This window comes from Dipodomys merriami, unplaced genomic scaffold (genome assembly GCF_024711535.1).
Source record: "Dipodomys merriami isolate MVZ:Mamm:240054 unplaced genomic scaffold, mDipMer1.0.p SCAF_68, whole genome shotgun sequence".
Classification (NCBI taxonomy): Eukaryota; Metazoa; Chordata; class Mammalia; order Rodentia; family Heteromyidae; genus Dipodomys; species Dipodomys merriami.
In genome coordinates this window covers 4,337,528-4,353,216 of record NW_027206268.1, presented here as the reverse complement: position 1 = coordinate 4,353,216, position 15,689 = coordinate 4,337,528, and the positions used below count along the sequence as shown (strand labels likewise).

Here is a 15,689-nt window from a genome sequence, read left to right as displayed (position 1 = left end):
TATCTGCCCCAGTATTCCTCAAGCATATTGGGTCACTGACCCCTTTTTTGTTAGAAAAAATGGTACAGATCTGTTAGAGAAATACTCACAATACTTGAAGTAAAAGGGGAAATAAACCCTAGAAGAAAAAAATTTTAAAAAGCATTTCCCTGTAGGGACTAATTTGCAAGTATTTGGTAAGAATGGATGGCTTTGGGTGAGTTTGGATTGTTTACATTGCAAGTGCAAAAGATCATCTTAAATTTGCCCAAGCAGAGTTGACCGAGGAATATTTTAGACATGTAAATTAAAGGCATTATTAGAAGAAGCAAACCTCAGAAATGAAATTGAACTAACTCTACACAGTATGTATAACCTAAGAAACCTGTATTCTTTTATTCCATACTTATAAAAACTGGTAATTTAGCTGTTGTAGGAAAGTGGCCCTTGTTTACTTTGGTGCCTAGGACTGGGTTAACAAAATAACCTTGGATGGCTGAACAGAATAATCTCTCTATAGTTAATGCCAATCTGTAGTTGTCTACTAGCAGTAAGAATCGCCTGGGAAAAAAAACTAGTCTTATTGCCAGGGAGCAGGCTTGGGTGCAGTCTGGAAGATGCATGCACTTTTTTTTTTCTTTTGGGGAAGGTATTGGTCCTAGGGCTTGAACTCAGGGCCTGGCTGCTGTCCCTGAGCTCTTTTGCTCAAGGCTAGTGCTCTACCACTTGAACCACAGCGCCACTTATGGCTTTTTTGGTAACTATTTGGAGATAAGAGTCTCGTGGGTTTTCCTGTCCAGGCCAGCTTTGAACTTTGAGCCTCCTAATTAGCTAAGATTACAGATGTGAGCCACAGTGCCCAGCAGGATGCAGTTTTTTTTTTGGGGGGGGGGGTCTGTAGTGGGGCCTGAACTCTGGGCCTGGGTGCTGTCCCTCAGCTCTTCAGCTCAAGGCTAGCACTCTAACCACTTGAGCCACAGTGCCACTTCCAGCTTTTTTCTTTTTGCTTATGTGGTGCTGAGGAATCGAACCCAGGGCTTCAGGCATGCAAAGCAAGCACTCTACCACTGAGCCACCTTCCCAGCCCGAACTTTTTTTTTAGGATGTACTTTAAAAAAAAAAAAAACCAGTGAGATCAGTGCAGACTTCCCTTTGAAAACTGCAGAAGAACTGATGTTAAAACATTGTGACCTTCGGACCTGGCACCGATCTGAGGATCATGGTTTCAAACCAGCCTCAGCAAGAAAGTCTGTGAGACACTCTCATCTCCAATAAACTATTCAGAAAAGGCCAGAAGTGGTTCTGTGGCTCAAATGATAGAGCAAAAGATGCCTCGAGCCAGGCGCCAGTAGCTCACACCTGTAATCTTAGCTACTCAGGAGGCTGAAATCTGAAGATCGCGGTTTGAGGCCAGTTGGGGCAGAAAAGTCCTTTTGAGATTCCTATCTCCAATTAATTACTCAAAAGTCAGAATTGGTGCTGTGGCTCAAGTGGTAGAGTGCTAGCGTTAAGCAGAAAGAAGCCCAAGGACAGTGTCCCAAGTTCTGAGTTCAAGCCCTACGACTGGCAAAAAAAACCAAAAACAAACAAGAAACCACATTGTCCTCTTTGGGTCGTTCTACCCATTATTGGTTTTGGAGCAAATTCCTGTTTCAGGCTTTGGTTCTTGCCAGTTTGGGGAGCAACCTGAGTGGGCAAGTTGACTGGTGGGTCATTCAGATCTCTTCTCTAACTCAATGTCTTTAACCTTGAGGGTAGCAAGCCATCACCCCACCAGATATATATTAAAGAATTAGGAAAATGGCTTCTTGGTTTTTGTGATCCCCTTCCCATCTCTGAATAATCATTAGTCTTAACACGAATAATGCAAAAGAAGGTAGCTAAGCAGTTTAAATTTCATCCATAAAATTAAGCCCAGTGTTTCACCACAGCATTTAACTCCATGACCTTTTTTATTGAATCCCCTGGCAGATCTTGGACAGTTTCCTTGAGTGTAAATTACCATGAAGGTAAATTGAAAATGTATCAAAAAATGGGCAAAGATATTAGTGCAGAATCAGGAAGTCATCAAGCTTCAGTTGTTCTGAAGATTTTTAAAAATTGTCCTTTCAATACAATTAAAGGGAGGGAACCAGAAAGTCTTTCAGACCCAGAAGGAAACTTTTGATGCCATGAAATATTGCTGCTCTGTTGTTTACTTGGCCAAGCCTTTACAAAGTTGCACACAAAGAAAGCGAGATATTTTGGAAATAAAGAGAAACCTCATACTGACAAAGCCCAGCACCTGAAAAATTCTGGAGAGCAGAGGGAGATGGGTAATGGGTAGGTGTTGATTGAAAGAAAGACATGACACAGACAGAAGCAAAGGAAATCGAGGGCAGACAGAAGAACAGCAAGGACTGAGGGCTGAAGAGGAAGAGTGGGTAATCACACTTCCAGTGGCTCACTGTGGTTCCAAAGGCCAAAACTCTACTTAGGGGCAGCAGGATTCCAAAATCTGCTTTTCTGTCTACCCCAGGTTTCTGCAATCTTGGCATGTGGTGGCCTTCAAAAGTGATGGGTGTTTGCTGCAGAGCAGAACACGGAATGGAACAGTAAATAGGAGGTCTCACAGCTATTCAGGCTGCACAGGCTAAGAGCTCTCTGGCTGAAGAAACTAACAAACAAACAAAAAAAATGTGTTAAATATGCGTAGAATTGGATGAGGAAATTATAGCAAGCTTGCCCAGATGGTTCTAAAGCTAAAGCCTTTCCAACCTCATGCTTTCCAGGCTTAACCTTGGAGGGTCAGTTTAATCACAGTAGTATCTTTTTGAAAGCATACATACCATTTGGTTGAGATCTTGGCCTTTTCTTCTTCTCCTCTTCCTCTCTCCCTTTCTCTCTTTCTCTTCTACTATCCCCCCAGCTTTCCTGCTTATTCCATTCCCGACACTGGTTACAGTTGCTCCTCATCTTTCATAGATTTCTGCCTTTCAAGGCCTTGTTTCCAATGTGCTTTTCAGCCAGCACAGTCAAAGAGAAAAAAAGCAAGTGAACAAAGCAGTGCAGAAATGAACAGGGGCTCTGGCTGTGCCTGTGCTCTCACCCATGAGGACCCTGAGCTTCTCCCAGCAGAAGTCCTGGAAGTAAGTCTGTCCAAATCTGGATGGAATCTGTCTGTGCTCTCCTGGGCCAGTGTAGCAGAGAATTCCCTGATGCTTTTCTCAGTCATTCTGATACATGTGGTTTTGTTTTAAATATGTATAGTAATTATTAATAAAATGCTGATGGATGTGCCAAGGGGTTCTCTCAGAAAATAATGAAGTTTTTACATTTTTTGGAATTGCCATTAATGTCTTTGTGGCTTTGTGGTTTGAAAGGCAGCTGGAATTTTAAGCAGCAGTAACATTTGATTGAACTCCAGTCTTGCAGAGGGAGATAGTTGTATTTTTCAGGTCAGTTCACAAGGAGCTTGTTTCTCTATCCTGCCCTGGAGGGATCTGTTTTAAAGCCAGGTCACTCACAGAAAGGTAGGGTTGTCTTATGTCCTCTCTGTCCCTCACTGGCTTAGCTACCGCCTCCCCAAACTTCCCAGCCTCTCATCAGGACAGTAGAATAGGAAAAGCATAGACAGACCCAGGTTCAAATCCTAACCCTTCATTTTGGGTGTCCTATTAGAATCTGTGTTCCTGTTTACTATACTGTAACTAGGACTTAGTGCATATTGAACCTCCCCAATCTTGGTGGTATAAATTGAGTGTTTTGGTAGTAGGTCAGGAAACTGGACAGAGTATCATGAGGGTGCTTGACTCTGGATGGCTGGAGACAGAGCTCATCTGGAGATTTCTTCATTCACATCTGGCGGCTGGACTGGATATCTAGACCATAATACAGACCCTCTGGGGTCTCTCTGCATAGGCTAGCTTAGGATTTCATAGTATGGTGCCTGTATTCTAAAGCTAAGTACTCCAGAATCCCCAAGATAGAAGTTACTTGTCACTTCTACTATTGGGTAAGGGAGTCTCATGGGGGAGAGCCCAGATTCTCCAGAAGCCTGGGGCTGGGACATGATGTTGTGGTCATGTTTGGAAAAGACATCCTGTCCCAGCTCTCTCCTCTACTGAGCCCACTGGGCCCAGAAGTAGAGGCAGCATCCAGTGTTGAGTACCTGAGATATGCCTTGAACTTAAACTCTTCATGAGCTATCTAATTCTAACCAGGTAGGTGTTGAAGATGTGAAGTATGTGGATGCTTGCATATACCTTTTTTGTTTGTTTGTTATTTCTATATAAGATATCAGCTGCATTCGAAACATCAAATACGGGGGCATGCTAGAATAAGCAGTTGGCCACCGATCCGTGAGTTAGCTGGGACAAATACATTCCTCTCCACCTGTTCCAGGATCTAGGAAAAAAATGGGAAATGGGAGAGGTGGCGACCACCTGGAATATTCTTCTCAGAGAATGTGGCCCAGGTGCAGGATTGCAAGCTCCACCGAACAAGCAAGTTCTATGCCTCTATTTACATTCCATCTGCTAATATTCTATTGGTCAGAGCGAGTCTCATGGCCAAGCCTAAAGTCAAGGGGTGGGGAAATATATCTACCCTTGTGTTAAGCTGTAATGGCAGTGTGAGGGATTGGGACCAATAATTCAATCTACTACAGCCATTTTCCAGCACAGAGAAAATTGGATAGGATTTTTGTGGTATTACAGCTAGTGTTTAACTGTATAATTGTGTATGCAAAACACCCGTATAAAGTCGTCAGTTATAAAATTGCTAATAAAAGACTAATTCAGCAATACCAAGTAGCATTTATCCCAGGTATTCAAGGACAATATACTATAAAGATACCTATTAATATCTCATATTACTAAGATGACATATATTTTTTATGAACCCTAAATCATCATCTCAATACATACTTAAGTCATCCAATAAAATCCAGTGTCTACCCAGGAATTTTTCTAACTGTCTTACTAAATTCGAACTATAAGGATCTCTCCCCAGCATGATGGGTAATGGCTTCACACTTCAGAAATAGCAGTGTTAGATAGTTGTCCCTCGTTATATCATAGTTCACTTATTGCTACAAACAAGGAATTAAAACTGAGTTTTCATTATTCTCAGGTGATGTTACCGTATCCCTAGAAAACCCAGAAGCCTTCAAAAAAACTATATGGAACTAACAAGTTCAGTAAGGTAACCTAGCTTCAAAATAAACCAGCCCAAGCATGAGGCTTCCTATGTAACAGTCACAATACACTATAGGGAATATATGTAATAAATATAGTAAGGCAAGTAAACAGCAAGAGATGAATGCCCCCTGAGCTAAACTATCCCTGTTGTTGCTGTGATTTCATCATTATTTTCTTAATGCTACCTTGCTAGTTTCCAGAGAGAAGGAAGAAATAAACAGGGAATGCTCGCTGTCATGTTAAAATCACAGCCAGGTATTGTTTTGATAACCCCAGGGTACAGATGGTATTACTTCAGATTAACTGGTGTGCAGTGCCTGCTTCCTAGAAAGAAAAGACAAGTTCAAGTTCATGCCCTTCAGGAACTTTGAGTCTCTTGGGAAAGATGAGGGCAGGCAGATCATTATCATACAAGTGCTGAGCCTGGCCACAAAGGGTTGTAAGAGAATTGTCCACATGTGATGGAGGGTGGAGGGAGAGATGGCTCACCTAAAAGGCACCACTGGGATTTTGACCAAGAGCAGAAAGGAAGGGAAAGGGCTCAGACTCATGGACATTTAGAGGGCAAGCAGAAGTTTTAGTTCAAATTGTTATTTTTATTGACTCTTTCCCCCTGGATGCGCGCGCACACACACACACACACACACACACACTCTCTCTCTCTCTCTCTCTCTCTCTCTCTCTCTCTCTCTCTCTCTGATTTCCCCCTGGATGCTATTACACACACACCCCAAACATTGATTTCTCAGTGTGCAAAACTGTGCTGGCAGGATGAGCTCAGCCATCCTAAGTGACACCTGGGGACCAGAGATGCCCAGCAGAACAACCTGACTGGGTCTGTCCATAAAACTACATTCACGGAGTCTTGGGAGTTTTCGCAGAAGCTGAGCAAGGGGGTGTTTTTTAAATTGTATTTTTATTATCTTTAACTATATGTATAAAGGGATTATCATTCAGCACTCAGTTTATGAGTACAATGCATCCTGATCAGTATCACCCCCTTTCATCAGTCTCCCCACCCCTTCCCACCCCTTCCCTCAGTTTTCATAGTTTCACAGGATACATATTGAACGTTATGACCCAATTCTCCACCCGCCCCCCTTCCTCTCTTCATTCATCTACCTGAGACTGTTTGCTGCAAGGTGAGATACTCTCCTCCCAGAATTCCAAGAGGGAGGCAAAACAGGAGCCAAGTGGGCTCCTTAACTATAGCCTTCTGACTTCAGCACCACCCAGGCTTATCGACCGATGAAGGGTAACAGAAGCAGGGGAGCAGGCCTTACCTAGTGTCAGTTTTCTGAACCAGACGTCTTTCTTCCAGCCTCTTTTCTACCTCTGCTGCTGAAGATATCTCCTCTACCCTCAGTCCACAAATGGCTTTTCATTTCTATCTTTACAATTCCTCTTCTGATTGCCTCTGTATTTGTGTAAAACTCTGTACTCTGAGTTCTTGGGCTTTACTTTTAGCTTTTTTTTTTCTTCTTTGCTTTATCTCTCCCTTTCTTCCTTTCTTCTTTCCTTCCTTCCTTTCTTTTTTCTTTCTCTTTTTCTTTTTCTTTATTTGATTCCAGGACTGGGGCTTGAACTCTGTGCCTGAGTGCTATCCCGTAGCTTTCTCAAGGCTGGTGCTCTATCACTTGAGCTATAGCTGCACTTGTTGTTTTTTTTTGTTTGTTTGTTTGGTTGGTTGTATTTTTTTGTATGGTTAATTAGATAGAAGAGTCTCATGGACTTTCCTACCCAGTCTGACTTTGAACCATGATCCTCAGATCTCAGCCTCTTCAGTAGCTAGGATTGTAAGTGTGAGCTCTTGGTTGTCCAGCTTGCTTTGTGATTTTTAAAAGAACTTAACCATTTTCCCCTTCCACATCCTGGCTCATACAAATGAAAGCTTTCACCTTTACAAGTGGTACCTCTGAAGTGAGTTCTAGGAGCCCCAGTTCTACAGGTCAGAAGCTGAGCATCATCTCTAGTCCTCAGCTAGTGTCTACCATGCCTTGAAGCAGTTTCCAGGAAGAACACCCAGAACAACCCAGATTAACAAGGATAGAAAATATGTCGAAGATCTTCTATCTTCCAGTTAGTAAATAAGGCTAATCGCAGATTGCACATTCATTCATTAGCTGAGCAGATGTCACAAGAAGGCAGGAGAAAAAAAGACAGGAAAAGAATACCAAGTTTTAAAAAGATTTTTAAAACTTGGTGAAACAGAAAACAAGCATATACTAGAGAAAGTCAATATGTTTATTCTTTGAAAAGACTAATAAAAGACTTATTTGAAAAGACTAATAAAACAACCATGCTCTAACAACACTGCAGGAAGAAAGAGAAAAGAGACACACAACTTTAGGAATGACCCAGCTTTCACTGCACATGATTCAAATGTAAAACACCTTATTGTGCCCTTCATGAAGAGTCATGGGTCAGGAAATCTTAAATCTTTTGGGTCGTGGACAAAAACCTAGACAGGTGTAAGTTGCCACAAAGTATACTGAAGAAATTTTTTAAAATCCATACCATCTTATACCAGCAGTCTAAACTCTTTTTTTTTTGTACAAATGATGCTCCAGACTCCAAAGATCTCATTGATGAGAAAAACTTAGTTTTGTCGGCTTGGAATTCAGAAAGCTCCCCTGGCCAGTAAACTCCGTAAGGCCAGTATAACCTTGATACCAAAACCTGATTAGGATGGAAAGAGGAAAGAGAGTTATAGACCTGTCTCCCTTCCTATAAAGAACTAGCAGAGTAGACCCATCCATACATAAAAAAGATAAGGTATCTCTTCCTAGTGGGATTTAATCTCAGGAATACAATGTTGGTTGAAGATTGGAAAATTAATCAGCGCAATCCACTATATTAACTGACCAAAGGAGAGAAAAAAAATCACAATTATTTCAAGAGGTATAGACTCCCCCCCCCCCAAAAAAAAAGCATTTGATAAAATGCAATATTCACATGTGAAGGAAGCCCTAAAACTAGAGGTAGCAGGAAACTCCTCTCTTTTATTTATTTTTTCTTTTTTTGTCCATCGTAGGGTTTGAACACTGGGTCTGGGCATTGTCCCTCAGCTCTTCAGCTCAAGACTAGCGCTCTACCACTTGAGCCACCACGCCACTTCCGGTTTTCTGGTGGTTCATTGGAGATCAGAGTCTCACGGACTCTCCTGCCCTGACTGCCTTTGAACCTCAGATCCTCAGATCTCAGCCTCCTGAATAGATAGGATTATAGGCGTGAGCCACCAGTGCCTGGCTAGGAAACGTCTCTTATAATAGTATAGTTAATACCATCTGGGGTCCCCCTGCACAGGTGTCCTGATTTTTAGTGTATCTCTCATCAGCTGAATTCCCCATAGGTTCACAAGGTCCGCAGGGAAGATTTCACTGCAAACCAGCTCAGCCTGGGTCTGTTCCTTGAATATACTTCCCCTCCATTGACAGCTCATCCCTCCAGGACATATATTTCATCACCCACCAAGCCTGGTTCTTCCTAATTCCCATCCCCTCATCTTTCAGCCTTCAGATCCTCTTTGGAGCTGGTTGTGGGGGTGTGTACCTGTCATCCCAGCTACTTGGGAAGATAGAGGCAGGAAATAGCACAAGTTATAGACTAGCCCTGGCAAGTGTGGTAAGGTATTGTCTTAAAAGCAAAAGAAACAAGCAAAAGGGCTGGGGGTGGGAGTGGCTCAAGTGGTAGGGTGCTTACATTATATGCAGGAGGATCTGGGTTCAAAAAGAATCCATTGGAGCCAAGGCTTTGGTCATGGGGCTTGAACTCAGAGCCTGGGTGCTATCCTTGAGCTCTTTTACTCAAAGCTAGCACTCTGCCACTTTGAGACCCAGCTTCACTTCCAGTTTTCTGGTGGTTAATTGGAGATAAGAGTCTCCAGGCTGCCTGGAGACTTATCTGCCCAGGCTGGCTTTGAACCCATCTGATCCTCAGACCTCAGCCTTTTGAGTAGCTAGGATTACAGGCGTGAGCCACCGACTCCGGGCTATGACTTAATAGATGATTTACCCCACACAGTACGTTGTAACTTACCTCCAACATATTCTGTCCTCATTGCTCTGCAGCCTTCCTTCCTGCAGAAGGGCTGCTCTGGATTATAGAAGACTGTGGTAAAGCATGAAGTCACTGAGGTTGCAACTTCTCCCCAGCCTTTGGACCACCTGGGAGACAATGCCAGGGCCTCTTCCCCACCCAAGACAAATCAGAGATTTTTAGTGCCAAGTGTTTGTCTGAACCTCCAGCATCACTGTTCTCCTCTGCCTAGGGATATACCAGGTGATCCAGGGCATCATCTCACCTGTCAGTGACCACTACAGAAAGAAAGACCTGGTGGCTTCCCATCACCGAGTGGCCATGGCCCGGCTGGCCCTGCAGACATCCGACTGGATCCGCGTGGACCCCTGGGAGAGTGAGCAGGCGCAGTGGATGGAGACGGTGAAGGTGCTGAGGTAAGCAGGAAAGGCTGTGCAGTGACCCCCTGTGTGTGATGAGGGAAGGAGCTGCAGGCATCTCATGATTCGAGAAAGATAAATTGCTTAAAAGGCTGCCCGTGCCACATGGGTGATAGAATTAGACAGTCATATGGGAAGTGCTTTGAGCACTTGCTGGGAATGAATTCCTTCCCTCTCCTACCCGAGGCTGGGGGTGGAAGGGTCTCAGAACCATCCACACTCACCTGAAGTCATTGCCCAGGGTCCATAGCCAACCACTGGGGGAGCCAGGCTCTGGCTCTTTTCCATCATCCTCTTGCATTTTGTTTTTCCAGCATTGGTGGGGTTTGAATTCAAATAGGCTCCTCCACTACTTGAGCCCTTTCTTCTCAGGTCTTGATCTTTTGCCTTGGCCAGCTTGGACTAAAATCCTCTACTTAGGTCACTTAGGCGTCCTGCTGTTGCTGGGATGACAGACATCTGTCACTATACCCAACTATTGGTACAGCTATTGGAGGGGTTGGCTTATAAACTTTTTGTCTGAGCTGACCTTGAACTAAAATCCTTTGAGTCTCTACATCCCCAGTATTATAGGAGTGACCTGCCTGTGCCTGGCCATTTTATTGTTTTTTTTTTGTCAGTCATGGGGCTTGAACTCAGGACCTGGGTACTGTCCTTTGAGGTTTTCTCTTGTCCTTGAACTTTTTTGCTCAAAGCTAGCATTCTAGACACTTTGAGCCACAGCTCCCCATCTGGATTTTTAGGTGGTTAATTGGAGATAAGAATCTCATGGCTTTTCTTGCCCAGCCTGGCTTCAAACTTACGAGCCTTAGATCTCAGCCTCCTGAGTCGCTAGGGTTATAGGCATGAGCCCATGCATATCACTGCATTTTTAATCCAGTTTAGTTTATTTGGAGCTAAGTATGGCCTAGACTGTACAAGTGCTTAATGTATAGTTCCTTTCATGAAAGCTATGGCCATCCCTGCTGGCTAAATTAAAACGTGTGTTTTGAACTTAGGTAGGTTGGTTGGTCGGTCGGTCGGTCGGTCGGTCAGTCGGTCAGTCGGTCTGTCTGTCTGTCTGTCTGTCTGTCTGTCTGTGTGTCTGTAGTAGCCCATCCTCAACTCCTGCTCAACACAACTCATATGATTCACTGAGAAATTATAGAAAGAATAGAACGAAGCTAACTTGGCAGCTTTCACCAGCCACACGTAACAATCAACTGTGTTCACTAGGTCTCTGTAAGGACCCAGGTGGCATCTACTTTCTGTCCCAGTACCTGGCACGATGCCTGGCAGGGAGGAGGCTCTTGAGTATTTGCAGAATGAGTGAAGGAGTAGGCTGAAGCTTAAGCTCTGAGAGCCTGTTGGCAGGGGGCGGGGGAGGGGAGCCGTGGCTTTGGGGCCTGGAACACAGCACACTCAATCCTGTGTATTCATACCACAGGCATCATCACCAGGAACTGCTCAGATCTCCACCCCCGATGGAAGCCCAGAACACTGGCAAGGCACCAAAAGCCCCTGCAGGTAGGTGCTGACCCCTTGTCTACAGAGGGGTGGTGTTGGATACTGTGAGAACTGATGCAGTCATGGCTGCTGATGGCTGGGGCCCAGCCTCAGGACACACAAGGACTCTGAGGCCCATCTGGTTGAGGTGACCCTCCCAAGGTTCAAAGTTCAGCTTAGAGCCACCCACCATACCACTGCTGTGCCCATTTGGGATTTGCTGCCCAGAGGGTTTGCCTACCCCATGTGACATGTGCTGTGACACGGATTACTATGGATTATCAGCAGGGCCATTTAGGGATAAGCTGGTAAGTGGTGTTAAGGTCTTTGGTGGTGGTAGTGTTAAAGTCTTAGCCTTGCTGCATTGTCCAGTGCTGTGTGTTGTTGCAAATTACACACTGGTCTCAACACTCCTGGCCACCAGCAGTTGGCCTTACCTGAGGCTTCTGATATTCACAGCCTTGTGTGGTCTAACCTAAAGCCACGGGGCTTACTGCGTTCTAGGGCCACTTGGGTGTGACTGTGTGAGACAGCTTTGCCTGCCCTTGACCTTCAGGGCTGAGTACAACTCTCAGAGAGTCCCTTTTTCATTAAAATTTAAAAAAAGCAGATGCCTCATCTCTGTCCATGTAACTCCGAATGGTTAGTTTAGGTGCTGCCTATCTGAAGCCTATTCCCACCCTCATTTCTGGTATCCTGTATAGACCTAGATGTTCCCCCAGCTTCTGAGTGTGTGCAATGGACAAGGGCTGTGGGCAGCACCCCCATTAGTAGCTGTGTTCAAACGTGGTTCCAGGCAGACAGTATATAGTACAATCCCCACAGTACCATAGACTTTACTGTCTCCACTTACAGTTGGAAGAAACAGGCCCATAGCCCTCCAGGGGGATTTCAGGGTACCTGCAGATCTAAAAAAAAAAAAAAAATCCATATCCAGGGCTCTTCAATGTCATTCACTGAGGACACAGACAAACATCCAGAGATGACAGTGCCTCATAGTACTTTCCTCATACTCTGTGGAATTTTCCAGTTCCAAAGCCAGAGCAACTCAAAGGCCACACTGGCCCAGCTGCCACAGCCATCCTGTTTCTGTCACTGTGTCACCGTTAGCACCTGTCATGTTGCCTTCCTGTTTGACATTACATGTTCTAGACTCGAACAGAGTGACCCATCTGAGAACTTGACAGTGACCCTGTGAAGGGCTTTGCAATTGCCTTTGTGAGGCTTGAAGATGGGATGGCTCAGAGATAGGGTCTTGGAAGAGGTGGGCGTGAGACCTACATAGATTTGCTCTGTGGAGTGGCAGGCACCACCTGCCTGGCAGATATGAGTTAGATTTGGGGAACAGAGGACATCCAGGCTCTTGTCTTCTCCAGGAGAATCCCAGATTGAATGGTACTCCTTTGTGCCATTGTTAGTGAATCAAATAGCACCTAACATTGAAGCTGATCTTTGAAAACTGTCTTCACAAAACCCACTGGGAAAATAACAGGGGTGTCTTCTCTATTCTCTGACCTAGGGGAATAGCAGGGGTATATTCTGGGCTCCTAGGAGACCTGGAATTAAATGTCTATCACCTAACTATCCCCCGCTCATGGGAAGACCTAATTGTTTGACAGATCAGACCTTAGTCTCCTGCTCTACTACAGAGGTTGGGTAAATAAGAAATTAGAGTAACATCCTGGCCATAAAAGAAATGAAAATTAAGACAACTCTGAAATTTCATCTCACTCCAGTTAAATTGGCCAATATCATGAATTCGAATAACCACAAATGTTGGCAGGGACGTGGGGAGAAAGGAACCCCTTCTTGCATTGTTGGTGGGAATGTAAACTAGTATAATCATCCTGGACAGCAGTCTGGAGGTTCCTCAAAAAACTCAACATAGGGCTGGGAAGGTGGCTCAGTGGTAGAGCCTTGCCTGCATGAGGCCCTGGGTTCGATTCCTCAGCACCACATAAGCAAAAAGAAAAAAGCCAGAAGTGGTGCTGTGGCTCAAGTGGTAGAGCACTCGCCTTGAGCTGAAGAGCTGAGGGACAGCACCCAGGCCCAGAGTTCAGGCCCCACGACCGGACCAAAACAAAACAAAACAAAACAAAACTCAACATAGATCTTCCCTATTATCCAGCCATACCACCCAGAACATCACCAGCCAGGATACCATAAAGACACTTGCACATCCATGTCCATTGCTGTACTATTCATAATAATGTAAAAATAGCTCAAATGCCCTACAATAGATGAGCAGATCAAAAAAAAAATGTGGTATCTCTACACAGTGGAATTTTACACAGCCATTAGAAAGAATAATATTACACCATTTGCAGGGAAATGGATAGACCTAGAACAAATCATGTTAAGTGAGGTAAGTCAAGCTCAGAGAGACAAATGGTGCATGTTTTCTCTCATATGTGGAAGCTAAATCTAAAATACATTGGGACATGATAAATTATACAGGACTCTAGTCATTCACACACCGTGAGACCAAAGGAAAATATTCTTAGGAGAGGAACATAAAGGCACAATGCCTATGTGCCTCTGATTATATAAACATAATACTTACCAAAATGAGCTCCAGTATTTTTTGTTATTTTTTTCTTCTTGTCTTGCTTGTTCATGTATCTGCCTTTTGGAAGGGTAAGCGGAGGGGGGGGGGACACAGAGGAATGCGGCAGTGGTTTTCACTAGTCACTGTGTTGAAAATGACCTATGCAACTTGTGGGTGGGGACGGGTGGGAAAAACTAGGAGAGAGCACGGGAAATGATGATATTGTCCAAAAAGAAATGTACTCATATCCTGACTTATGTACTTGTAACCCCTCTATACATCACCTTTATAATAACAATAAAAAGTAAGGAAAAAAAGAAATTAGAGTAAAACCTCAGAGCTGTCTGTAATCTAGTATTCATCCACATGTACATGCTGCATAATGAGACCAGCCCAAGTTAGTAAAAACTGCGAGTGATCAAATATTTTGTACATACAATTCTGTTGATCTTTTAAAAGTCCATATGTTTAAGAGATAATTCATAAATGTTGAATGGTTATTTGATAAGTGGGTTGCTAGATAAACAAATTAATAGGTGAATAAAAAGCAGTTGAAATATATAGCCCTTTCTATGTGCCAAATACTGTTCTAATCATTGGCCTCCTCATTTTAAGGTTGAGGTCACACGAGTTAACTAAATAGCAGAAGCAGAACCTGATTCTTAACAAGTCTGACTCTAAAGTGTTAGTTTGTTAACACCTAAGAATCCAGGCATGCAGGAAGGAAGGAATGTTCCCATATTGTTTCTTCAACTGGTGTCAAGCTGCTAGAGTTACTTGGAAGGTGTGTTCCTGTAATCACATCTGTTGATTTGAATGAGTCTAGTGCCTATTGTATTTTGAATGGGCGAAACTGAGACCCAGAGAAGCAGTGGTGGTTCCAGCCCCACACAATAGGTACCCAACTGAGGCAGACCTCAGACCCACTACCCATGACTTTGCCAGCCTCTCACTGTCCATTTTGCAGCCAGCAAAATCCATCTCCTCCCACATCTTGAATAATCCTCTGGTTCACCACAGAGGAACCCCGATGTTCACACCAAGCTCTTCCCCCAGGTATGGTAGCTCTGAATCCCTCTCCTTACCTAGGCTTGGTGGTAACAAACCAACCTTCAAGGAGCCCTAGCCTTCATCTATTGAAGCTGGGCTCTGCTTCCAGAAAGAGCAGAAGTCCGACAGCATGCTTCTAGTGTGTAACCTGGTTTTGCTCTTCAGGTGAGGCCCACCCAAGAAAGGCATGCACTGGGCCAGGGCTTCCATTTATGGTGCACATACAGATTCCTACCGGCAGGGGGCGGCAGACCCTAGCAGTTGCTGGTACCTCCCAATCCCCCCCAAGCCTGGAGTCTTCTCTAAGGAGCTAAAGACCTTGGTTCCCTCTCTGCCTCGGTTTACTTCTGTGCAAAGTGGTCACAACTGTGATTTCTTCATATACTCATTTTGAGGGTCATGTGGCATTCTACACATAAAGCACTTAGTAATAGTGTCATGCTAAGTAACTCATAAACACAAACGTTTTTATCATCAGCAGTCAGCATTGTGTTGGAATAAATAACAAAGAATTATCCCCACATTGATAAGTTGTTCTCCAGCTTTGCTTTCTCTGTTGGAAACAAATGTGTTAGGCCAGGGTGGGAGGGGTCTTAGAAATCTTGTTTATCTATACAGCTTTTATAATTACTCCTTACGAGGAGATTTTATATAAAAGTGACAGGACCTGCTATCTGATAACAATGGGGCTGGGACTGAAATGGACAACAGAGGGCAGTAAACCGTTCAGGGGTCACAACTTGGTTGTAGGGCTTTAAAGACCTTTCCTTCCATCAGGAAGTAGACTTTAAGAGACAGCATGTTCACCTCTGGAGTTCTCTGCCTTAGTTCACACACACACACACACACACACACACACACACACATACACGCACGCACTCACGCACACACGAGCGTCACAGAAACAGATGCCTGCTGTTTTACAAAAAAAATTCTTTTTGTATTACTTGGCCACTTTGACCAATACTAAACAAAAGATGTGTTGGTTCA

General features: G+C 44.1%; 1 protein-coding gene across 9 annotated transcripts in view; it reads left to right on the top strand.

Annotated features, from left to right (window-relative positions):
- The window catches only part of Nmnat3 (nicotinamide nucleotide adenylyltransferase 3), a 62,143-nt gene that overhangs the window by 33,474 nt on the left and 12,980 nt on the right, over nt 1-15,689 (top strand). For all 9 annotated transcript variants that reach the window (XM_070005518.1, XM_070005510.1, XM_070005516.1 and 6 more), the window contains 2 exons: nt 9,430-9,613; nt 11,043-11,122. In XM_070005518.1, coding sequence (XP_069861619.1) covers nt 9,430-9,613; nt 11,043-11,122 — 264 coding nt within the window. The remainder of the gene's footprint in view (nt 1-9,429; nt 9,614-11,042; nt 11,123-15,689) is intronic.